At 36.4% G+C, this 26,480-nt stretch overlaps 1 protein-coding gene across 1 annotated transcript in view; it reads right to left on the minus strand.

Moving 5' to 3' along the window:
* Positions 1-484: 484 nt before the first annotated feature.
* LOC103477638 (semaphorin-7A) overlaps positions 485-26,480 on the minus strand; it is a 52,702-nt gene continuing 26,706 nt past the window's right edge. Inside the window, exons 8-14 of the mRNA XM_008430866.3 lie at positions 24,133-24,311; positions 22,522-22,630; positions 22,103-22,310; positions 12,137-12,252; positions 11,193-11,365; positions 10,718-10,773; positions 485-7,897 (exon numbers count right to left, since the gene is read on the minus strand). Of these exons, the coding sequence (XP_008429088.1) occupies positions 7,548-7,897; positions 10,718-10,773; positions 11,193-11,365; positions 12,137-12,252; positions 22,103-22,310; positions 22,522-22,630; positions 24,133-24,311 (1,191 nt within the window). The 3' untranslated portion in view covers positions 485-7,547. The remainder of the gene's footprint in view (positions 7,898-10,717; positions 10,774-11,192; positions 11,366-12,136; positions 12,253-22,102; positions 22,311-22,521; positions 22,631-24,132; positions 24,312-26,480) is intronic.

A 26,480-nucleotide genomic window follows, 5' to 3' on the forward strand; every position in this document is an offset into this window, starting at 1 on the left:
GTTACCCTGTTGTTGCAACACAATTGACCTGAGGGCCTTACAACATGTTTGTGCTTAATGATGGACAGAAAAATTCAAAATAAAGACTCCACAAATTTGGGAGATGATTTTGTGATTAAACATATCCCAAACATATCAAACATTTCTCAAATAAGATTTTTCAAGTCTTACCTGGACCTTTGACCAGCAGATAGTTGTGCAACCTGCTTGTGCAATCAGGTCTCTCCACCATTTTGCATTTTGGCATGTGTACACATGCCAAATCTTTCCTGTTTGAAATGAGCTTTTGGTTCATAAATTTGGCTTGAAGCAATCATCAATACAAGTGTATTGGTTTGCATTTACAGAATTATGCATTTCTGTAACTTGGTAGGTAAATAAAGTCTTTGCAAGGCCGAAGTTTACATAAAAAGCTTTTAAAACGTGAATTCATGCAAACTCCCTAAAGTACGAAAAAAGTCCCAAATAAACAAATGACAAATCATTTTCATTATACTTATAATTTTATTAATTTTCACTGCACATGTTCAGGGAAACACATGTCAATATGAATTTGTTACATGAATATCTATTGCACTATAGATATCTGTTATTTAAAAATACATGTCATGAAATGGTATTAGAATGGCATGGCACCAAGACAGTGTAAATCTCTTTTTTATATAGTAGAGTTTGGCACATTGCTATTCAAAGTAAATCTACCAAGACACAGAATCATGGGCACACATCATGTACAGTACTTGACACTCAAAAGCCCCACAGCAAACAAAAAAGCAACCCGCCAACAGGACTGATTAATTTACAACAGATAACGGGATCCACCACAATTCTGCCCCTATTGAAAATCAAAAGCCTGCTTTGAAGGAGATTAGCATTTAGCCAACTGGCTGACAACTACAGATGCCAGAAAAGCGATAACGTAATCTAAATGTACCAACTGCCAAAATCCATATCAAGGCAATGACTCAGATGATCTTCTTAGCTTGATTGATGACAGCAAGTTCAGGAAATTCTCTAAATCCTAAACAGTGTTGTTTAAACAAGTGCTAAAATATTCTGGGTGAATAAAAATGTTGGTTAATGATCAATGGAGAATCAATTCCACCCTCAAATCATGTCTTTCCTTCATGAGAGCAAACAAACCATGTGTCCTGATTCCTAAACTAAAGATGTAAGCAGTAGTATTGGCTTCAAACATGACATTTTTTGATAATTCATATTATACAATGTTGATTTATTTATTTTTTTCTAGCCTACCAACAGTCGCTGGGAAACTGAAAACTGTCGAAGCAGAAGGTTAACGCCTCAATTCTACACAGCATTCTGCATGTATTAGAAGGGAACTTGTAGCTGAATAATTGTGAATAGATCCTCGTATGTGGTAGTTTTACAGGTTTGAGTTACTATACTTACTTCATATCTGTAGTTAAAATATATTTTTACAATTTCGATGTAATTGATGTTAACACGAAACTATAATTCAAACATTGTACACAAAGTTTCCCCTTGACTACAATAATATATTTAAAAACAAAAACTAAATAAATTAGTAAATTATAAGACACTAATAGGAATGTTTTTATATAAAGAATAGAAAGTATTTTTGATAATTATTAATATTCATTAATGCATCAAATTAACTATCATTTGTTACTCATTAGCTTAAATGGACACAGAGCAGTCATTCTGTAGTTAAAGTGTGTTTGCACATCATTATTCTACTTTCAGCACCATCACCTACCAATTAGGGATGTTTTAATCTAATCCCGTTTCTGGTATTGTTAAATGACTGGTATTGGAGATGGTTACTAAACTCTGATCACAATGATTGACTGCTTTTAATGGATTTAAATCTGTCTTAGTTACAGCTAGCCACGTGGTCACCCAGCTATCCTTCAAAAACTACAGCCAAACATTGTGTGCAGGACAGAAAAAAATATTTTACACCTGACACATTATGTTATGTTGACTTTTCAACAGTGCAAGAAATACTGCAGCTTTTTTAAAATATTTTTCCAAGCGACCTGATCTGAGCAGTGTGCTTAGACAGGTATGGAGGACAGCTGCAGATAAAACCCAGAATTTTAAAATGCTCAAAGAAAAGTGTTCAGTTAAAAAATACATTTTTTTTTCCAAAGTCTTCCTTGAGTACACCATCGTGTAATGTTATGAGCTGAATTATCAAAATAGCAAAGATACATGCTAGCATTAGCCTAGCACTTTAGCAAACATTGGCAGCAGAAGTGTGATTTAGTTTATTAAGGACTGTAGCTGTAAGTAGGACTCATAAGTATATGGAAACATAACACTGTCCAGAATGAACTAATTTTTCATCAACGTGGAAAAAAGCAAATACTACTGTATTGGGTATGTCACTGGTGACGAAGAGAGGTAATACTGATGAGGTAATACTGAGGAAATGTACTGGTTTTTATTAAGGTCTTGAACTCTATATAAATTGTTCTTTTTGTGGCTCTGGTTTGAACTGGAGACAAAAAAAAAAACGGATTGAGAAGTCACTTAGTGACAACCATTAGCTGAATTGTCCTTTTATAAATGTTAATATTATACACTAATAATCTGCATGGCAGCTAAATCTTATCTAATCTCATATGGTTTATTTGAAAGGCCATAAAGCCATTTAAAGCATGGCCTCCCTCGAAAAACTAAATGTCAATGGACATCATTTTTAGGAGTATTTCAGTTTGGAATGACATAGTTCATATTTGTCTTAGAATATTTGATGCCCATATGTCCTTGGTTATCCCAAATGAAAACACTAATAAATTATCAACCACATATTTTTCTTTCACTGTAACTACAGTTACATGCTATGATAGAAGGGAGTGGTTACTTTTAAGTAGGTTTTTCCTTATGTAAGCTGTTTTTTTTTCCTTTTTTCTTTGTTAATAATCAGTTTTGGGATACATGAAAATTAATGCCACCAGGCTCAATCACCAAGTTGGATTCCATATCCCACTTTACTCTGCGTCTTGTGATAACAGCATCTCTAATCTAATCACATAAACACATACAGTAATCAGCAGCTAAAATTGCAGCATAAAGAGGTTATTTGTAAAAATGCCTCGAGCAAATCCATGATTTTTGTTTATTTTCCGCCAAAACTCTGCGGCAGGTTGGAGTAAAACAGCCTGTATTAAATGTTGAGTAGCACTTGGCTGAAGGCTAGAGTGAGTTTTCAACCATGGTGCTGACAAAGAAAAACACACACAGGATTACCATTAAACCTGAAGTGGTTCGTGAGTTTGCCTGAAAGGAAGACCGATGTTCTAGTAGTACTTGGGTTTTATCAGACACAAATTGTTATTTGTCGTAAGGAAGGGAGTTTTCAAATGAACATAAATGAAGCAAAATGCACCAAGTGAACAGTGTTTAAAGATGCCTTGCTTTCCCTTTGATTTTACCCTTTTATGTCACAGTCAGTGGCTCACATCTGGGGACAGCAGAATGGATGCAGCTAAATGAGGAACACAATGCTGTGTCACACACATGCATTTTCACAGTGGAGAAGAAGATTGCAGCCCACATCTCTAATGGCCTAAAATAAACTCTTTAATAGAAAACATGACAGGCTGGCTCTGTTGTCTGATTAACATTTAATGACATTTCTACCACTGTGGAAGGCTGATCTCAGACAGATTCATGTACCTTTAGTCAACGATAATACTCCATTGCCTCAATGAAGGACCTGTTAATCCAATGCATAATTCATCTCTGAAAAAAATATTTACTTAGTCAGATAATCAGATAATAAGGTTTAGCACAGTGTTTGATATTTTAAGGTTCATGATTAATTGTATGTTTTAGTATTTAATGGCAATATAATCCAATCCATCTTTTTCACCTTTTTTGTTCATGGTCATAAAAATTAAATTAAATTAAGTTAAATTAAATATGATGCTGTAGTGATTAGATTTAAACTTTGCCTCTTGTTTCCGATAGAAAACGCTCCTGTTCATCTGTGATGGCCTGGTAAGCACAACTGTGAACGCCTTGCACTAAATTAAAGTAAATGGTCTTAAATTACCAGACCAGGAAATGATCTTCTTTCAATTCTTGAAGCCTTTTGTTTCAGAGGTTTAAAATAAAAATATAAAAATACAGCTGCCGTGGTCAGGTGTCACGTTCAAATCAATAAATTACCAAAACAAATGCTTATATATGTAGGCAGCAATGGTAGAAATCAGCATTTGCAGAGAAAAAAAATATTCAAAACATATCATCAGTCGGTAAGCCTTCTTTTCTTCTCCTGGAAACCTATAAAATGTATGTGAAATAAATGGTTTCACTTAGTTTCAACTGTTTTTGTGTTTATCTAAGTGTCTTTACTGAAATGATTATATAGCATAACGTCTTGCTCACAACTTTAGGCATTGTCTGGTACAGTGGCGGTTTTTGCATAAATGTTGCATGACACAGGAACAGAATTTAACTGTTTTTGAGAAACCTATGAATCCCACATTTTTTGCCATATTTTATTGTTTAAAAGTACAGTTTCACCAATTAAGTCAGTCTTTTGAAGACTTGGTACTTTTAAATTAGTATTTTTAAATACCAGTAGGTCAAAACAGACTTGAACGAGACCACAAAAGATTTCAGGTTATTAGGAAAAAACAGTGATATAGCCCTTTAGTTTGGAGCTGAACATCATCAACTGGCTGTGGTGCATTGCCACGTTTACTCACAGTGCTTAAACTGTGCACAACGTAGGAGGGCAAACAATCCCCATTGACATGCAGATACACAATAAAAACTCAATCTGGGTGCAACTAACAGAACAGGACAACCTTCCTCGCGACAAAAGCGCAACCTGGGAAAAGAGCAATTTCACCCATATCAAAAACCGCCACTGGTCTGGTAAAAATAAATTATTTTTCATTTAAAAGAAAACTGCTCCTCTTTGACCAGCAGCTATCTGGTTCCAATTTCCCAATTTTGATGTACATATATGGATTGTGGTCATGACATGCCACCATCTACTTAAAAAGATCATTATCTCTGGACCTACCTTTAAATAAGAATGATATTTAATTGAATATCACAGATTATGAGGGACAGGATAAATGAGAGATGATGGCATGATGGAAGGAAAAGAACAATGCACCAAGCTGTGAACAAGGCGAAGTTATGTTGTTTGAAACCCTCTGCTGTAACATTGCTAGAAACTGCCCAGTCTGAGGAGGAAGTGCTGAGACACAGCGATGTTCGAGGCCCATCCGCCTACTTTCCATCTAAAAGCTGTCACTTCCTCCCAGCCACATTGTTAGACTCAGCTGCACTGAACACTTCCCCAAGTCCAACTGAGTCTGCAGTTTTCAGCCTCAACTGCAAAATTGTGCTTAGGAGTCCATGTCGCAAAAGTATTAAGGCTTTTAAAATCTTAATACCAGACATTTTTAGGTTCCAATGAGCTTAGACAATAAAGTTGAACAAGAGGAATGAAGAGATGTAAGAGCATTATTAAAGGTTTACATATCCACAAATAAGCACAATCAAGGTAATTTCAAAATATGTAGAGAAAAGTTTAAAAGAATTGGCCTGGTATTGGTGTTTTTTTTGCCCAACTCACTGGATATGTTCATCTTTTTTAATAAGAGAAGGGAGGTTCACAATGCACCACATCATGCTTGAATTACATTGTCAGCAAAGTTCTGAATTTTACAGTTTTAATCTCATGCAATCAGTTGCAGCTGTAGATTTGTCATTTTTGACCAAGATATCCACCTTATTTTGAACAGAAATATGGAGACGAATGGTGTTTTTTTGTGTGCGACTTCTGGTCAGGCACTTCCGGTCACTGGCTATCTAACTCACTGTTCACCGTCTTCATAATAACTAACTTAACATTATGGCTTTGAGAATAACTGGTTCAAAGGAAAGAAATACTTGGAGCAGGAGTCGCTAAGTCACAAACCGCTTTGTAGAGCTGGATGTGGACGTTTGGCGCCCTATGACCTTCATCCCCTGCCGAAGGATGAGGAATCCCTTTGCCTGTGGTTAAAAGCTTTAAATTTAAGAGCAACCGTATGTTTGCTCTTTTCATTTGACGGACACAAGATCAACAGAAGACCGGCCAATGAAGTCCAGATAAAATCTCAAAGGAGACGCGTCAAAGAGGTTAGCACAAGCAGGTAAGCTAAGGGATGTTTAACTGCTATTCAAGCTGATAGAAACTTGTTAGTTCTGAATGTTTATGTTAACCAGAGGTGGGCAGAGTCCCCAAAAATTGTACTCAAGTAAGAGTAGTACAACTTCACATTATTTAAGAAAAAGTGCAAAGTACCCATCCATGAAATGACTCAAGTATAATTAAAAAAGAAATTGATATAAAAAGCTTCTGAAATACTGAGTATCTGATTATAACACAATGTTATCTGACAGAAAAAGTTATTTACAAATTCTGGTATTTTAAAGCTTTATATGAAAATAATTCATAGAAATACACAAGAACAGCAAAACAAATGTAGGCAGAATAAAATCCTTTCCAAATTCATTTCTTCAGATATAATAATAATGCATGTATGTATGTATATTTATGTGTATGGGTCCGTGTGAGTGTGCCCTAGAGTAAAGTGACAACATTTACTCTTTACAGTACTGTCCTTACTGTAACTCACTACTGGTAAATGGCACAAGTTCAGCAGTAAGATGGGGGAAAAAAGAAGAAACAGCTTAGAAACAAAACAAAGCCTTGCTTTAATGTAAACTGTAGGTGTGTTTCATTGTCGTCTTCATCTTTTGGTAACTAACTTAACATTATGGCTTTAAGAATAACTCAAAGCCATAATGTTGTTCTCTATTCAATGAAGTTACTCGTATCGGATAGAGTATCCGAAAATTTTACTTGAGTAGCAATGCAATATGATTATTTAAATTAACTAATTGAGATGATGGGCATATGTGGTTTTCTTGCAGAAAATTAAACTGATTTGCAATCTAATTACAACAAAGACACATCTTGTAAGTTAGCATGCAGTGAAGTGACAATTTATTAGCCTACCTTCCATAATATCACCACTGCATGACTGCAGGATTTCCCCTTACCCGCGGCACAGGAGCACCTGGCCATCTCCGCACCAAGTGACAACACCAAATATATAAAAATGTCCTCATATGCTAAACGAGGTCACTTCTTCATATCATCATCCCACCTGTGAAAAGTTTGAGGGTGCAGAACTAACCTGCCATTTCGATTGTTCAACAATTTTAGGAAATGTACCCACGACAAAGTTCACAAGTTTAGCCAAGCTGCTGTTAGTTAGCCCAGGAAAATGAAGAAATTAAAGAATCACAGAAAAACCTACATTTACTTCCATGTTCAAAAATAAGGTGGATAGGATAGTTTAAACGTTTTTATTCTAATATGTTCTCATTAAAAACCTAAATAAAAAAAGGGTTCAGTTGTCGGTGCACAACCCAACCATGAGTGCCGGTGCAATGCGAACCTAACTCCTACAATGGCTCCTTGTTTATCCTGTCAGTTGGAGCCACTACAAAAGAGAAGATAGCATCAGTGTTAGCTATAGTTAATGAAGCCATAGGGTCACCACAGCAAGCAGGGCTGAAAGGCCCAAGGTGGAGGCAAATGAAGCAGATATAAGCCTGCCATCATTCACCAGCCTGAAGGAAACGACTTCCACCTTGAATCCATCCTCAGTGGCCATGCAGCGGAAGACACCTTCCTTCAAGGGAGTGTTAACAACCGGGCCCAGTACGCAGAAGTCTCCGGAGAACAGGCACGGGTAGTTCCTTTTGCAGTTGTCCTTCTCCCAGCGGTAGGTGGCATGAAAGGAGTGAACGGGGCAGGGCAGGAACACGGTGGTGTTTCTGCCCTTCACCACAATCTCTCTGGGCGAAGTTTGCCGCAGCTTAAGTGCTGAGTAGAAACACAAGTGAGTTATTCCATTAATAGTTCAGTTACTCAATTAATAGAAGGTCAAAAAGAAGCTTGTTAAAAACCTGTCAAGTATTTACACCTCTTAAGCTTTTCCCCATCTTGTCAGCTTTATGTTATTGTACTATTTTGAAGATTTTATACTCCAGTAAAAAGTGTTTTTCTCCCCTTACAGATTTGTCCTATTTTGTAATAAATAAACATTTTAGATCATCCATAGTAAACAGAGATAAGACAAATAAGAATAAGCTTTAAAATTATGATTTTATTTATTATGGAGCCCTCTAGGAAAAAAAAAAATTTTTTTGCATTCCCTTGCAATACTTTTGCGTTACCTCGCAATAGGTTTTGCGTTCTTACAGTGGCCACCATACTTTCTGCTATTATATAAGGTTTTCGTAAGGTTTTTCCCATGCATGTTAATATCTCATTGTGAAATATCTGACAAACATGCAGTGAATAAATTGATTTCCAGTCTGATTTTTCACCAAAGAGTTAAGAATAAACACTGAGGCTCATTAAATGTGTATACATTTGAAATTTTAAATTGACATTTGTGACTGTATACAAAACAGAGCAGCAAGTATTGCAGTAAGCACATTTGAGAGGGAACGCAAAATATTTTTTTCCCCTTGTCCCCTAGAGGGCTCCGTACTTTATGAAAGGAAAAACAAACTAAGCCAACTAAAAAGTAAAAAAGTCAAGAATGTATTGACAAGGTCACTAAAGGGCCCATAGCACTGGGCAAAAGCAGCATCAACAAAAGGGTTGTGAGGTGAAAACCACTGATGTCTTGGCCTGTCTCTCATTTGCCAAAAAAAGGTAATGGACAACTCTTTTGAGCCTCTTACAAGATGCCCCAAAATGAAGGCGAATGACTTGCTAACAGTTAGTTAAATTAAAGTGAGATACAGTAATGCAGCGTTACAGTGACACAAAGCTCTCCAGTATGTCAAGATGTTGTGCATAGCCCTAAACAGACTGTGCATGCTGAAATATCCCCCTGTGGAGCTGAATTAAAGCAATTCTGCACAGAGCAGTTGGCCGAAATGTCTCCACGGTGATGAAAAAGACTCATTGTCTGATTTATAAATTGTAGCCATCAAAGAAAGCACAGCCAGATTTTAGCTTTAGGGGGGTAATAACTTTTTCAAATAGACCCAGATTAGATTAAACAGCTCTTTCTTTAAATAAGTGAGACATCATTTGAAAACTAGTTATTGTACTCCATCTGGTTGTTTTTAATATTAAAATGTCTGATTTAAACATTTAAGTTGACAAAAAAAGGAAAAAATGAAAGAATCTGAAATGTGAAATATGTTTTTTTTTTATTTCAGATTATTATTTTTTATTACTGTGGAAGGTGAAACCACCTTCCACAGTAATTACAGCAATTGCAATTCCAGACTGACAGTGTGTTAGTCATTGTCCTGCTGCTCAAGTCTCAAGCCTTTTTGCAGGCCTTGACAGGCTTTGATCCAGGGTTTCCCCCTTCTTCCTACAGGGGATGGTGTCACCAAGGTGATGTTCAGTCTTAGATTTCTTTCACACTTCATGTTTTTGATATGTAGGACATGCTAATCAATTTGTTTTCATTCAACTACATCACATCTGTCCAAATGTTTGATTTCCAGTTTCTGAAGATCCAGCATCTAGCGATTGATATTGTTTGCTTCCACCTGTTTCATAATTCCTCATTTTCAATGTAGTAGCAGAGGGAAAATGACCACAAAAACTTTAAGAAGCTCCAACTCTTTCCGGCACGACACCTTCAGCACATCATGACAACAATGTTTCTCCATTATGCCGTTGACAGTCATTTTTAGGAGCGTCGGACTAAGAAGTAGTTTGTACGACAAGTTCAGCAGATGCGCAGTTCCACCAGGAGTTTGTTAAATGTTGCTGCTGCTAGTATGGAGGAGCTGAGTAGTTTGTGAGGGATGGACTGTGAGGCAAAAGCTGGATTTGGAGACTGTGGGTTTATGGAAATAGTTGCCACATTATACGAGCAAGCTTTTTAGGAACTCTAAATGTCTGCCACAGGAGATTCAAGAATTACTCAGACATGCATGAAAGAATCAAAAGCAACACCTGAGGTATGTTTTTGATGAGGGAAAAACATAAAGAAAAAAAATAATTTTACATAATACCCCCCTTGAATATAGAATGCATATCTGTAGGGTACTGATTTCATGCAGGAATAAAATTACTCGAGTCAATGGAACATTTTAGTGGGTCTTCATCTCTGCTAAAATAAACCTAACAATATCCATGCTACTGTGAATTATTTAGAAAATTAGTAGGGTTTATGGTCGTGTTTGGGAGTCATGAAACTGTCGTACATGCTAGCTTCTTTGCAGGACTGACCGCTACCGGAGATCCTTTCTGCCCATGACATCATCATCTGCAACAACTCTTTGACGATTCCTGGATGATCTGAGTTAAAACAACATTTAAGTTTCCTTTGGGATAAACAAAGTGTTCTTTCTTTGAATAGAATAAGACTAAACTATATTGGTTTTCAGGAACCGGAACCAGTGATACAACTTGAAACAGATGCAATGTCAAACATCAGATTAACTAAGTGCCTCCAGTTGCTATGCACAGTCAAGGTTGCATTGGGGTATGAGATTTGAGACAGGGCAAGTCGTGAAATAGAAAGATACTGTCCCTCTGGGGAATTTGGACGGTCCTCAATTATATGATAGTCATCTTTTGTTTTTGCTGTAGTTGCACAGAAACGCTACCACTTTGGTTTAATTAAGACGGGGAGAGAGTGTGAGAGTGTAGATAAGAGCTCACCAGCAGCTTCCTCACAAATGGAGGAGTTGGAACTATCGAGATTTTGAATAAGAGTTCTGTGAAGAAAAAATGAGAGAGAGACAGAATTAGGAGCAGACAATTATTTCACAAAGGGGCTAATGAGTCTCTTTTTTTTCATAAAGCTGGCATTACTCATAAATTAACATAAGCAGAGCTATAACAGCAAAAATAGAGAGAAAAAAGAGAAATTATTCATAGGCTAGGTCTTTGCTCTTGTTTTTATATTGGAAATACAGCAGAGAAAAACTTGACAGTCAAAACGTAACATGGTTTTACATTTGAGAATCTCATTCTTTAACTTTTTTATCCGTCTTGTCACACAGACCATAGAGGTATTTCCCCTTAGAGTGTTGAAAGGAGTTAAAGAAACTTAGCTGACGAAGGGTCTTTTATCTGTTGGTTGCAATTAGATGAGCCAATAGTGCTGCAGTGATGACATCACATCTAAACTTACCCAGTTGTGACGTTGTATCCGGGCGGGATGGCGATGCACTTTCTTCTGGCCTTGTCCCAGCCACAGTATGGATCCCTGGAAAGGATGCACTCTCTGCATGTGTGGCCATAGCGTCTGCAGTCAGCCAACGGCAGACGCTGGACTTCCATGGCGGTACCGACATACAAGTGACCCTAGAGAGAAAAAGAGTCAGCAATTTAGTATTCATATGTCACTGAATGACACTAATTTTTGTTGTGCTAGATCAGTGGTGTCCAAACTCAGGACTCAAGGGCCGACATTCTGCATGTTTTAGTTCTTTCCCTGGTTCATCAACCTCAATCAAACGTTGGTTCAATAATGAGTCTCTGTAAGCTGCGACATCCTGAAGGAGATAAACGGACCATTTGAATCAGCTGGTATGGAGCATTTAAAACTATCAGGACATCGGCCCATGAAAACTGGAGCCAGACACCAATGTGATGCTACTGTAACAAAACATGAATTTATTGTAAAGCGTTTTACACATTTTTGTGAGGACTGTCAATAAATAAGATTTTAAAGTTTTTATGTAGCCACTTTTTTTTTATCCTGACCGTAAGCAATTGCATCTTCTAAACATAAGCTTTGAATTTATACACCAAATGCAGAATATTCATTCAGTTTTCTTGCTGTGAGTATATCACATCTCTTTCATTTGACTGTTGTATTCAATCAATAAATTATGAATATGTGGATGTTTAAGCTTTATCAGTGGTAAATGGTAAAGCTGAATTTATCTCTTTTCACTGGAATCAGGTCACATGAAGGAGACACTGATACAGAAAAGATTTTCTATGCTGTTTTTTAAAGAGGTTTCTGCAGCTGTTCCTTTTTTTAAAAGACATAGAGTATCATTAAAGATTAAAAGCGTAAATTCACTTTAAATAAGCCTGTGCTATGCTTTATAGAAGCATCACTTGTACCTTTTGTGAGTCGATGGCCATATTTAGAACAGGCCCTTCGTTGTGGAACAGAGAATACTGAGATATGATGAAGACATCCTGGATGGTGTGAAGAACCTTGAGAACTTTGCCTTGATCTGCAGAAATAATGAAGGAGAACACACTTGACACAGACTGAGGAGGTTAGATGTGACATGTTTTAATCACATCGAAAGAAAACCCTTTGCTGCCACTCAAACTTTAAAATTTGATGAATTTTACTTTACTTAGCTTAAGTGGCAGTCAATATTATGCAATTTGACGGATTTGCAACTGGTAATTCCAATTTAAAAGGCTGAGTAATGCATAAATTAACATTAATGTGCATGCGTCAGATAATGTTTTCATTTCAAACAAGAAAAATCTGACTTTTTTTACGTATTCATTTTTTCCTTCTGCTATTTTTGGGGTCATTTATTTCTATATAAAAAGAGTTTTGATGTCAATTTATTTTGGTCTAATATATTTAGGTGGGGGCAGATGTAAATGACTGTTTCAGGTAGCTCATGAAGAGTTTATTCTTGGTTAGACATTTACTGCCTTCACTGGAATTTTAAGTGCTGAAACCTCTACATTACCTATTTAAATTAAAAGAATAATAATCCAGAAGCAACATGTGATTGTTTTCAAACACACCATCAGCTCAACGGCACAAAGTCAACGGAATGTCTATAAATCATATGTGGTTACAAAGCAGGAAATTGTAAAAAGATTTCAAAGTGAAAATTATGACAACATGCAGTCAAAAAAATAAAAATGCCCAATGTTAAATAAAAAAAAATCTAATTGGGGGAAACAGCAGAGCGAACTCTGCTGTTTCCTAACAACCAAACCTGACAGTTTCCATCACTATCACCATCATTTTTGAAGTTACATTCTCATTCTTTCATCTGTTTTCTATTTGAAGTGTTAATTAATTTATGCTCATTTCAGTGTGGCGATGTTATTCTGGTTTAAAGCATGGCATCCTTGCAGATAATAGAAAACAATGTGCTCGGATTAATTGCGTGTTTCATTAATTATACCATACAGTGATAAGAAAAAGAAAGTTCCACAGTTTCCAATACGATCATAGAGAAGCAGGGTCTGCAGGATGGATACAAGATAAAATATGTGTTTTACAAGGAAGAAAGGCACCAGCAATGATCTGATAGAAAAGCTTTGACCATAAAATGAAGATTTAATAAATGAGCAGCTAAGGCTTTTCATTGATCTGGGAAAGCATTACAGAACATTTACAAACAACTTGAAGTCTGCTATTCAACATTAATCTGATTTAGAAGTTAGGATTATCAGAGTAAATGTCCCAGCAATGTCACCTGAATGTCAAAACATGTAATGCTTAGAAAAATTGAAAAATATATATATATATATATATATATATACAAAAAATTCCCCTCTCACCCTCCGTGGGTGGTCTGTTTCAATCTCTGAGCTCAGGTCCTCTACCAGAGGCCTGGGAGCTTGAGGGTTCTGCGCAGTATCTTGGCTGTGGCTAGAACTGCACATTTCTGGACTGAGACGTCTGATGTTCCTGGGATCTGTTTTATCCACTGCTCCAGTTTGGGGGTGACTGCCCCGAGGGCCCCGATGACCACAGGCACCACTGTGGTCTTCACCTTCCAGGTCTTTTCCAGTTCCTCTCTGAGGACCTGGTAAATCTCCAGTTTCTCGTGCTCCTTTTTCCTGATGTTGTAGTCACTTGGTATTGCTACATCCACCACAACGGCTTTCCTCTGTTCTTTATCCACCACCACAATGTCCGGTTGGTTTTCCATTACCATCTTGTCTGTCTGGATCTGGAAGTCCCACAGGATCTTAGCTCGGTCATTCTCCACCACTTTTGGGGGTTTTCCCCATTTTGATCTCGGGGCTTCCAGTCCATATTCTGCACAGATGCTCCTGTACACTATGCCCGCCACTTGGTTATGTCGTTCCATGTACGTTTTCCCTGCCAGCATCTTGCATCCTGCTGTTATGTGCTGGATTGTCTCAGGGGCCTCCTTGCACAACCTACACCTTGGGTCTTGTCTGCTGTGGTAGATCTGAGCCTCTATTGCTCTGGTGTTTAGGGCCTGTTCCTGTGCAGCCAGGATGAGAGCCTCTGTGCTGTCCTTGAGTCCAGCTTTCTCCAGCCATTGGTAGGATTTCCTGATATCAGCCACTTCAGTTATTTGTCGGTGGTTCATCCCATGTAGGAGCTTGTCCTCCTATGACGGTGACGGTAAAAATCCTTTACAGTTGACTGAAGACACTAGTTGTTCCACGTTCGAGTTTGAACTGTTGGACAAATATGTTTGGTTTGGTCTTACAACATTATTTCTGACATGCAACATGTGATCCTGTAAAGGATTTTTAAACAGATGACCAAATTTCCCCATTGGCAATTTAAAAGACTTTTAAAGCTATGCAGAAAACAGCTACGTCAAATTATTGCAAATTATAAGCCATTTCTCAAACTGATCAGCTTAGTTTTTCCAAGAACAAAGTGACACTCATTGAAAGTTTCTTTTGTCCCATGGCTGTTTAAGTCAATGCATCTTTAAATATGTAAATACGCTTGTGGAAGCAGCATGTCACTGCTCTAACAGAGTGACAAGGGAGCTGATTACCAAGAAACTCATTTATTGGTCTGCTGTCTGCATTCGAAGTTCTGCTCTAATGCGCAGCAGGCTGGGGGAAAAACCAAGATAAACCTCTGACTTAATGAATTGTATTCATGTTGCTAGGTTAAATGATTGAATTTTTTCTATTGGCCAATCTCACCATTTGTGTCCATTTGTGTTTTTGTTGTCAGCAACAAGCATTGATGTTTAACACTACACAAATTATGCAGCCCAGAGATGAGGATTGTATGAAGCTTTGTAATTTAAACAGAATTAGTTTTTTTTCTGTTCTATGGATAAAAGTGCACAAACTTCCAACAGATAAAAAGATGCAGCTGAAAATCCAGACATGACTGTACAGCTTCACTCCGTTAGTCAATAGTGCATGAACTCTCAGTTTGAAAGATGATGAGTCATTATTTTCAGCTATGAGCCATCACTTTTCTGCCCATCTGAGCAGCCACAGCTTACACCGTTTACAGTATCTCAGTCTTGCCACCGTCGGTTGCTATTTCCCTGCAGGGTTTTATTTCTAATAGTTAATTTTTCTTCTCACTTCTGAACAATGCTTGTTTTAAATGTCTACAAACAACTTCTTCATCTCCAGATAACATGTCAGTTTGATGTAAAAATGAGTCCCAGATTGTTTTTTTGGGTCTTTTGTCACATAAAAGGTTGTTTTACCTTCTCCACTCTAAAATTGGGGAACTGTGATGCCTTTTATTGCACATTTTCTGAATTCTCTGCATGTCAGGCACTTTCTCATTTATAATCAGACAATCAGGTTCTTGCTGTCACTTTGTTTTCTTTTGTCTCTTTTTTTTTCATGGACTTCAAATCCTTCCGTGTTGTCAAAGATAACATTCTCCATTCTTTCCTGTTTATTCTCATGATTCTTTAATCCAGTCTGCAGCTATTTTCAGCTCTTTTATCAAACCAGCATATCAGCACAAAAAGAAACAGCTGAAGGGGAAAGGGTGACGTTACTGAACTCCTGTGACATCTGCTTGGTAAATCAGTTTTTAGCTATATTTATCCAGGCAGAAAATGCTGAGGGGACATTTGTTTAATGGTAAAAAGCTTCACATTTTACCTTTAAACCTCCACAATTACACAAGTTTATTTTTAATTAGTTGAAGACAAGAAGCTAGAGAAGCTTTTTCATAGCTTTGACTCAAACATCCCCTAATTTTACGGAAATAATCTGTTTTACTTCTCTCAACTTTGATTTTCTTTCCCGACTGAAATTTTGATAAACCAGATGGGGCTCTGCTGTGTGACTTTCCAAGCACAGCAACAAATAAAGGATTATAACTTCTAATCTGGAACATGAAGTCAGGCTGAAACAGCCTGACTTCATAGTATATATATATATATATATATATATATATATATATATATATATATATATATATATATATATCAGGCCTGACATTTCTTCAGGCCTGAGGAAAGCTTCTGTATAACCTCCATGACCAAAACACTCAAAACCACTTTGTGCCTGTGGTGAACAATCTGTCACTGACTTACTCAGGTAAAATAAATCGCTTTAGTATGGGTTCTTTTTTCACCTCTAACAGTCTACTGATGGATATATTGACTGTTTCAGTTACTCTGCAGGCTTTTACATGTCTGCTATCTTTATTTCAGCTAAGGAACTTCTTAGGGCTCATTGCATCTTTCAGCCATCAAACTACAATATTGCTGCTCTTATGCATATTTGATGCAGTTCTTTCCATTCCCTTTAATAAAGCTAGTGTAATTTGGAAGAATCCAATTCTGTGTCACAGAATATGGTGAAGCAGGAAATGTTGTCAAAGCTGTTTATTTTAAACAGATCATGTGACAAAAAGGTACCCTGATAATATGATGCACTTCTAGTTTTTAGTGGGTATAAAACGATTGCATGCTATAAACTGTCTTGCAAAGAAATATTATTAAAATAAAAACAGAAAAGTAAGTTTTATCTCATGTTCAAGTTTTTTACAGGAAACCTAAATAAAGTCAATTTTCAGAGGGAAAAAAAAAATCACCTTAATTTCAAAACAAATCCGCTGCCAAAATTGTTTGCACAACGTTTCATTTACAGCCTCATTGAATTAAGATAAAGAATATGAAAAATGGTAAATTTATACATGGTCATTTTAGACTGAGTCCAGTTTGCTCAATTATGTTTAACCTTGTGATTGTGAACCAAAATGTTTATTTTATAAAGTAATGATAAACTACAGTGCAGCTCCTGCTTTTTATGGGAATAATTAAAGGTTGATCACTAAAGGTACGGCAGTAGAAAATACTTATTTGTATTAGCAGGGGAAGTGCTTAGGCTATGCCACATTTGAAACCTGTAATATGTAAATTTAATATGCTGTGATTATTCTGTTTCCGGAAAGGCAGAGAATAACTGGTTAAAACTGAGACCAGCCTGACGGAGTCAGAAACTTGTCACAAAATCTCTGATTGTTGCATCTCTACATTACAGTTTTAGTACTACTGGTTTTACAATCATTCACCTGATGAAAACATTTTTTTTTTTAAAATCAAGATTGCATACTGAAGAAAACGTAAGTTAAATAAAAGCAGGCTAATTTGTTTGGCTTTAGTCCTTCTGAAAGGGTTCTTCTGTATTGCTTTTAGGAATCCATTTGCACTTCTCTTGGCTCAGCCTGAAGTGCAGCAAAAGCTCTAAGAGCTTCTTCTAAAAAAAAAAGATTATCTGTGAACTTTCCATTCTACTGCAAGGAGCAAGTGAATCTCTAAACTAATGCTACTTTTTTAAGTCCATGTTTTCCCTTAGTTATAATAGACAAGTAGACACTCAGAGTTTGGCAGCGGTCTCATGTGAATATTTCCTCACATCCACCCCTGTGATTTCGTTTTCAGATTGCTCTCAACGTTTAAGAGGCATCACTGGAGTGTGTTTCTGAGCTTCCACATAAATCCCTGTGGAATCGCATCAACTTTATACATTTATTTTTTATAAATGCCCAGATGCCCATGAGCCCTGCGGTAAAGTTCTGTGACTCACCTCTTTATGATACTCGTGATAAAATGTAGCTTCGGTGAAATCAGTATCTGTAATAAGATACTAACAATTTTAATTCCAAACTCTTTCCATCGTGGTTTAAATTGAATCAAGTTAACTTTATGTGGAAAAGTAAAAACTTTGCACCAATTATTTACCTTTCAAAGCATTGTTCAAGGAAAAAACAATATGTCCTTGTTTTATTTTGGTGGCTACAGATAAAAAAAACAAAAAAAACATGAACTGGCATTTTAAAAATCAATTTAATCCTGTTAAATGTTTCCTGGGTTGTGATCAAAAGCTGAAGAAATTAATTTAGTCAAATCCTGCTTCACCCTGCTGGCTTGGTTCACTGTGTCCCAGCGGGACCAGTACAAGGTGTTTAAATCACAGTAAAATGCGCTTTTACTTATTAGGAGCATGGCGACACTTTATTAGTTTGTCCAAAGGCAGTGTTCTTAAATGATTTATTTTAGCTTCCAAACCCAGGAGACGTTCTGCTTATTAACAAGATTTGTACCCAGCCGCATTACTAAAAGGGTGAAAACTAAATAAAAGATTTTTTTTTCTACTTTATGGCAGTTAGTTTGAAAATAACTTTGAAAACTTATTTTCAAAGTATCAAACATCATCTGTTTTCAAGACCCAATTTAAAACATACATATTTAACCAAATTCTGTGGTACCCGTCCGATAGACGCTTCATATCTGATGTATATCAAGGTATCCGATATGCAACTTAAGACAGACTTGCAGTTGAAACCAGAGGTTTCTTCTCTGTGACATTAAACTTGAGTAATTTGTTTTCTGCTTTCTCTTTTCTCCTGTTTTCTAAAGCAAAAAGTAGATAACAAAACCTCAAATCATAAAAAAAACACCATCTTGATATAAATCTTTCTACCAATATTGTCAAAGTTGTGTTTTCACTTTGTTACACATTGACAAATTTCTTGTAATATTTTCTCTTCATTTTATTTTGTTTGACTTTGAAAATTATTAATGTTTCAAAGCACAATGTGAATAAACTAAAACTGAGTATACCAGTAAAAGGATTCCAGTACAAACATGGGCTGAAAAGGCATTCAGTGAGGAAGAAGCAGCTACTCCTAGACTTTAGTCAGAAGGTTAAAGTTCTGACACAAAACGAACAAGGATGCCAGTCAAACCACCAACTTTTAAAAATGTCTTTAAGCAAAATGTAATTGTTTTGAACTGGTCATATTGTCTTGAGAAATAATGGACAGAACTGAAAACCAATTTAGGTCAAAATTCCTTCAAACTATCATGCAAAGTTTTGGAAAGGATCCTCAAATTAGACATTTTTATTTTAATACCTAATACAAATTAAAAAAACAACATGTATTTTATTTTTCAGGCATTTAGGAAACAGAAATATTTTTGGCAATTCTAACTGACCTACAACAGGGGAAGGTTAGTCTGATTTAATATCTGACAGTGGAAAACATATGTTCGTTTATACACTGTATGCACGCTCCTGGTTTAAACTGTATGTGGTTGTCTTGCTTCACTTTGTAAGCCAGTATTACTGCAGTTATAGCTTGAGCACTCAGTGATGTTTGCTTTATGGACTCACATCTTACAATTAGCTTTTGCAAAACCTAATTTTTCAGCCTCTTTTATGTTTATGAAACATATTTGCTGGACTCTCCCTCAGTGGTGAGGAGTTATAACCCCAGTCTGCCAAAATGTCCTTTTTATCGTTGCTGGACTCAATGCAAACCCACAGCTGCTCCTTTGATTGGCTTTGACTTTTTGAAACTAATCCCGTTTCCCTTATTTGACGCTGAATAATTTCATAGAGGTAACTTCTCTCCATGATTTGCACAAATATAAAAGGCTCTTTGAAAGTAATTATGATGACTGATGAGCTTCACTTGGTGCATGGTGAATATTCACACCCTGCCCTCTGAGTGAAGGCAAGGTAACATCAAAAGTGTTTAAAATGAAAACCTTTTATGGCAAACCACAAATCTACAAAACGACAAGGCCTGCATCTATGGGTGCAGAAAATAAAAACAACAAAGATAAAAAGTATGTTTCTAATGCAATGTTTTCCCTGGCCTCAGTTCAAATTAAACTGTTCTACTTTCTTTTTAGGCCAGCATAGAAATCCACAGCTGTTCATTACTGCCCCTTTCCACAGCTATAACTGACACAGTTAGTAAAGCCCACAGTGAGCGGCCATCAACCTTTTCTTTTTTTTTAACATTACATTCGTTTCTGTCTGCTAAAAATACACCCAACCCAGAAAGGCCTGATGAATGACAGGGACACAGCCACTGTAGTAATGAGAGAACCGACAAACATCTTTTTGGTGAACTTCAGAGTTGTGACACATTCAGAACATACAGAGCATGAGGATACAACTTGTGATGGTTGCCATAGCAATGCTCTTCAAGAGCAACACAATTTTTAGATGAATTGCTACAAGCAACAGCTGTGCCTCAGAGTCACTGCTTTGACTGAAGGGAGGTGACAGATGGTAACTCTTAGAATATATGTGGACACAATTTTGACAATTTTCAAAAAATTATTTTTTGAAATTTCTGCAGTTTTAGCTCAGTAATTATGTAGTGCAATCAGTATTTTTCCACATCTCTAGTTCTGCTTAGTCCTTCATATGTCATCTGTATTACTCTTGTCATCACACACTAAGGTTGTTGTCACACCTGATAGTCTGGTTCAACTGGAGACCAAAAGGGCAACATTTGCTGCAATTTTATATCAAACAAACCAAACGCTTTAAGTAACCTGTTTACCTCCTCACCTGTGGTGGCGCTGCACCAAGACCCGCTGAAGGAGACAACACAAAAACACTAAACCACAAATTGCTTATTCACAAAATGTGAAACAAATATGAAGTGGTGTTAAATATCAGCAGTTGTAAGATTTTTCTTTTGTCTTTGTAAAATGGCAACGAGCCATTTAACCTGCTGGCACTAGACTTTTTGTTTTGGTTGTATTCATATGCTTTTGAACCGCACTAATGTTCAGTTGAACTGAACTGAGAGTAAGGGTTGTAGGTGAATCAAAGCTTGCTTTTTTGGTCTCCGTCAGAGTTTAATTATATATTCACACCTCCCCAAATGAACTAGACTCTCTAGGCAAACAAAACAAAGTTTGATTAAAGCAGACAAAATAAGGCTGGTGTGAATGCACCCTTAGATCCAGTAAAAACCTCTGAATGTCCAGTGATGTGTGGAAAATCAATAACTTTTTACATTAAAAGACATGGATGGCCTACAGCTCTGGAGGCCAGCTAGCTGATCAATCAAGGACTCAAAAGATTTGCTCTGCTATGAAATAGAGGCAAGAGATTAAAACTGATGCATGTAAAACAACTAAAGCTAATAATATCAGGATCAATTAAAGTACACATTCTACATTACCAACAAGTAAGAGAATGCTGTGTTTTTGGTTTTTAGCATCTCTATAGAAATATCTCTGAATCCTACTGCAATTATTATAGGTGCTTGGCAGCTACAAGTGGTGGATCTGCTGTATACCATGTATCCTGATGCTGTGGTGTAATTCTGCTCTGATGCAAAAGCAGTAAAATACATGTTGGTAACTAAGCCTGCCCATAGTTACCAGAGAGACATTGAACACAGGATGGTGAAAAGACATCCCTAACCAAGAAGTTAGATGCCTGTCTTAGTCAAGTTCATCTGATATGAAAACTACTGGATCAATGTGATAATAATAATAATAATAATAATAATAATAATAATAATAATAATAATAATAATAATAATAATAATAATAATAATTATTATTATTATTATTATTATTATTATTATTATTAGTAGTAGTAGTATTATTTTCTATGGACCTATTTGTGTCTTTAATAAAGCTGACGATGATGATGAATAGTGTCAACATGAGTTTAGTTCTCTGTAGCTCACAAACACTGCCACCTCCTTAAGCTGAGGTAAATGTATAAACATCCCATAAATTCTCCTCTATTCTAACTGAAGTAAGATTTTCTAAAACTGTTTAACAAAACAGATATAAAAATTGAATTCTTGACACTGTATGCTGCACCAATAGTGAGTACCAATGATCTCCTCTTTCAGTGGCAGTTTATTCATTCGCCAACCAATCAGAACTGAGAGGAAATGAAAGAACTGGGTTCAGAAGAAGCAATTTTCCAGAAAGAACAGGTATAATATGAGTTAAAACAGTCAGAATTTGAAATTTTATGGTGCAAACATGGATTTTTTTTTTCCAAAAAATGTTACACATGTAGCCACTCTCATCATTCTCATCATTTTGACACACAGATGTGCACACGTACCTGTTCCGAGGTACAGGACAGTGTAATGCTCATCATTGACTGCCAGGACAATATCCGCAACAGCATGGGTGATTTGATCATCTGTGGGGAGGTCGAGTGGATTCACACCAACCGGCCGAATTACATCCTCTATTTCAGGGTAGTATCTGATCACGCCAAGGTTTTTGATGTTGTTCTGAGAGTCTGCTGGTGAGGGACTTTTAACACACTGAAGAGAAAGGGGGAATAATGGATTTACATCAGTCTGTTTTGTACAAAAAGTAAAACATTGCTTATATAAAGAGCACAAAATTGCTTTTCCCTTATTACCTTTTTTAAAATAGCATTTTAGTCACTAAATTACAGACTGACTCATGCTTTTACACATATTGTCTCTGCACTGTGACAAATAAAGGGAACAAAAAGGCAAATTTTCTTACCATCCCTGGTCGATTGCCACTGAATGAGCTGCTGTAGCCTTTCAGTTTAGAATTAGAGAAGGCTCGATCAATATCTTCGATGGAATAGGCACAGACCACCGTTCTTCCCCTACAATGGAGGAAAAAGTTAATTAATCCTCAAAAAGGTATTTAAGTTTTCATGTGGGAAACTTATTTATTCAACCTTTCACTTTGAAACAAGAAATTGGACGCATATTTAAAATCTTTTTAATTTCTGTGCAAATTAGATTAGTACGTGGTGCACCAAGGATTAGCCATTGCTCATGCTCATTTTACTCCTTCCTTTTTGATAAATGAAATATCTTCTTTTGATAAAACATAATCAAAAACTACATTTCTGTCGATTCAAAAAGTGAAACTGAATTTGCAGTATGAGGGACTGCTTCAATGCACTGAAGGGGTTAAGGAAGTTCAGATTGCTTTAATGGCGGCCGTCAGCTTCTCTGCATTGTTGGCTCTGGTGCCTCTTGTCGTCTTCTTGACAACACTCCACAGATTCTCTATGAGATTCAGGTCAGACTAATTTCTGGCCATGGCTTTTAAAGCAAGTATTGGTGCTTTTAGCAGTGTGGGCAGGTGACAAGTCCTGCTGCCAAAAGTAATTTGCATCTCCACAAGGCTTGTCAACAGAGGGAAGTAGAAATTACTGGTAGACGGCTGCTTTGACTAAACCATACAACTGGAATTTACTTCTTAGAGTTGATTGCATTTGATTTCATTAAGAAGTATCAGAGTAAAGGGGCTGCAATCAAATGCAGCTCACATGTTTTAATTTATATATGTAAAGAAAATTTGCAACTGAACTTTGCGTCGACTTACTACATAACATATCAAATTATGTTAAACTCTGTGGTTGTAATATGGTAAAAGCAAAGCATAACCATATATTTTTTTATTAAAAGATTTGTCTCTGAACACCACGGCTATGATGACTATAATAATCGAGTTGATTTTATTCATACAGCATAAATGGAGAATCAAGGTTATTTTGGTGCTCTTTGTGAAAAAGTGAAAGGTTTAGTACAAACCTTTTTTTATTCCCATCAGCCTCTAATTCATCAGTTAGGTCAATCCTACACCGTCAGGTATAAATTCATTTCAAATGCTTAGCTTAAAACAATCAGATTCAGTAAATTATAAAACATCAGTCATCACGAAGTTGGCTGAATGGTTTAACATGTTCTATTTTATACAAGTTTCGTTATCATTTGTTTAAAATAGAGCTTAATTTATACAATTTCAAAAAACTGAATCATCTCAATCTCCACATAAAGAACCTGAAAACAACCAAATAAACCTCACAGTAAGCTGCAAATAACTGATATACCCTTAGCATAAATAATGAATTTTGACCAGGTCTAATTAAATTCATCTTGCTACCCACTCACTATACATCGTATTTTTTCCAGACCCAACTCCAACATTAAATCTTCAATCTAATGAGCATTATGCTGGAGGATTCACTCACTTCCAATTGATTTAGCATGTCCTAAGAAGCAGTATTCTAAAATCGTACATATGTGTTTAGCTTTCTTACAGAGCCAATCATACTGTGGGGTAGAATTAAAAGGTTGCCATGTTTGCACCTACCATGCGTTGGAAAAAAGGCCATACATGACCCCAGCCCTCTTGTCCTGAGCTGTCAGGACCACAGCTTGCTTCATGTTGTTGTACTGCTGCTGTGTGTTTCCTGCACCACACATCACCCGAGCCTTCATAAAGGTGGTCCAAGAGTCTGCCAGGAGGGCTTTGATGCCCCCTTCATCCACCTGGAAATAACACAGAGGGGCTCTTATTAACAATGACACAAAGGGGCAGCCAGGTCTGCAGGCTGATTGTGTTTCTGATCACTTTGTGTTTATTGCCCGTGACACAGTTCTGTCCCACAACACAGAGCAGCAGAACCTCATTTCCCTCTGAAAAGAATCAGTTCACTGTTTATTTTAGAAAGCTTTGGTTATTAAGTCCAAGATGTTAATTATCTACTGACTTCATTTAGAGCTCAGTGATTAAATATGCAGTTATACTTTTTATTGCAATAAGCAGTCTCTGAAATAATAATGACAGTTTCAACTCAGATGTATAAGTTTCACATTCTTTTTCAGTGACTTTGTGAAAAAGGAGAAAACCTGTTGCATGTTTTCCTTCCGGACTGATCTCAGTCTTATCAGCGGTTTTGAAGTTTGAAGGAAACTGTTGAACCTTAAATATATTTTCCCTTTTGCTTAGAGACACTCCAGAGCAGGTGGACTCATTCACGTTCCTCCCAGAAATAAAGACAATAAATGCTAACTCAAAAAAATCACTTAAGAAATTAAGACATTTCATAAAAAGCCGAGACTGTTATTGATCAGTAAACATGAAAATATACCTCTTCAACATTTCCCCATTACATTTAAGTTCTTGATTTGAATTTTGAGGCTGAGGCACGGCTCACACAGAGCTGCAGGTGTTTTGCCTTTGAGAGCTAATTAGAGAAACACCTGATTTGATGCTGCTGATTGCAACGTTTGATTAAAAACATCCTCCAAGCAAAGCGGCAGCACTTTTTCACTCCGCAATGACAGATTCAGTCTTCTGAGCGATAGTAAAACATTAAAATAATTTTATAGGAACTGTAGCGTAGTTCACACCTGGAGATCCACTGCATCTTCAAGTGCCTCACCGTTTTGTATTTTTTGTTTATTTATTAATCAAAACAAGTAAAGTGGTGCAGAAATAGAGCTAGCAACCTGTAATGTTTTTTTTTTTTTTTTACGTATTCGGAAAGGTTTTTCCACCTCATTGCTTATTTAAATGAATAATTATACCTCCATACATGAACAACATTCAAACCTTCTGACAAAGTCTCATTACTATGTTAAATGCTACACCACAGTTTTTCTCTGAATTTGGGTCTTTTCTAACTCCAAATATGACTGTATCATTTGAAATGTGATTTATAATAATTGTTTTGGATGTTGAGGAGCCATAATGAATAGCGTTCATACCTCTGGTTTTCAGTATGAACTGTTCTGGAGAATAACTGAGTTGTTAAGTTGCTTACATCACTAACTGAGCCCTCAGGAAGGAGAACATTTTATTTATTGCATGAATGACATTACCAAAAATACAGTGTTGTAAGTTTTACAGTGTTGTAAGGCATGACCATCAACCACCTCAGTTTGGGTCATCCCATAATACCCTCTGATGAGAAAGTCGTGTGTGGATAATATTTTTAATGAACACTTAAGAAAAGACAATAGCTTCAATTAGTCTGAATTATGTATGCGTTTAACAAATTACGTTTATGTAATCTTCGACCTCCATCTTGTGAATAATTCACTTTTATAAAGTATATTACAATCCTGATTCTCGTCTGGGTTTTTATGTTAGTGTGACACCCCAAGATCAACACTTAACCCCTTCTAGCCCTCTTTAAAAACTACCTGGATGTTCAGCAGTCATTTAATATAACTTCTATTACGTAAGCATTGATACATTTTCATATTTTGAATATGATGCACTAAATTACATGGTGTGAAGAAATGCAGCCAATAGAACTACAGAGACGTGTTTATCTGATTTTAATCCTAAATGATTCAGCTCCCATCTGTCTCTTAAAGTCTTTGCTCCAGGCAACAGACTTTGGTCACAATGTTATCAGACATTTGCAATATCAGCACAGTAATTTATCAGTTTTTTCTCATCACAGATACAACATATTTGTACAGTCCTGGAGTTTTCAATACTTTTTTATTGGCAATATATTTGCAAGGTTAGGAGAGAAACACGTTGGTCACCTTGATTTTAAGTTTTATGTTGGATGAAATAAAAATACGCTGGTAATGTATGAGACACTGTTAAAATAAGATTTTTTTTAATTGTTACTGGGAATGAGGGAGTGTTTCTTCAAGTCAAAGTGAAGGTTTACATTTTCTCAATCAATCATGAGTGTG

Source organism: Poecilia reticulata, chromosome 16 (genome assembly GCF_904066995.2).
Source record: "Poecilia reticulata chromosome 16, P_reticulata-male-v2, whole genome shotgun sequence".
Classification (NCBI taxonomy): Eukaryota; Metazoa; Chordata; class Actinopteri; order Cyprinodontiformes; family Poeciliidae; genus Poecilia; species Poecilia reticulata.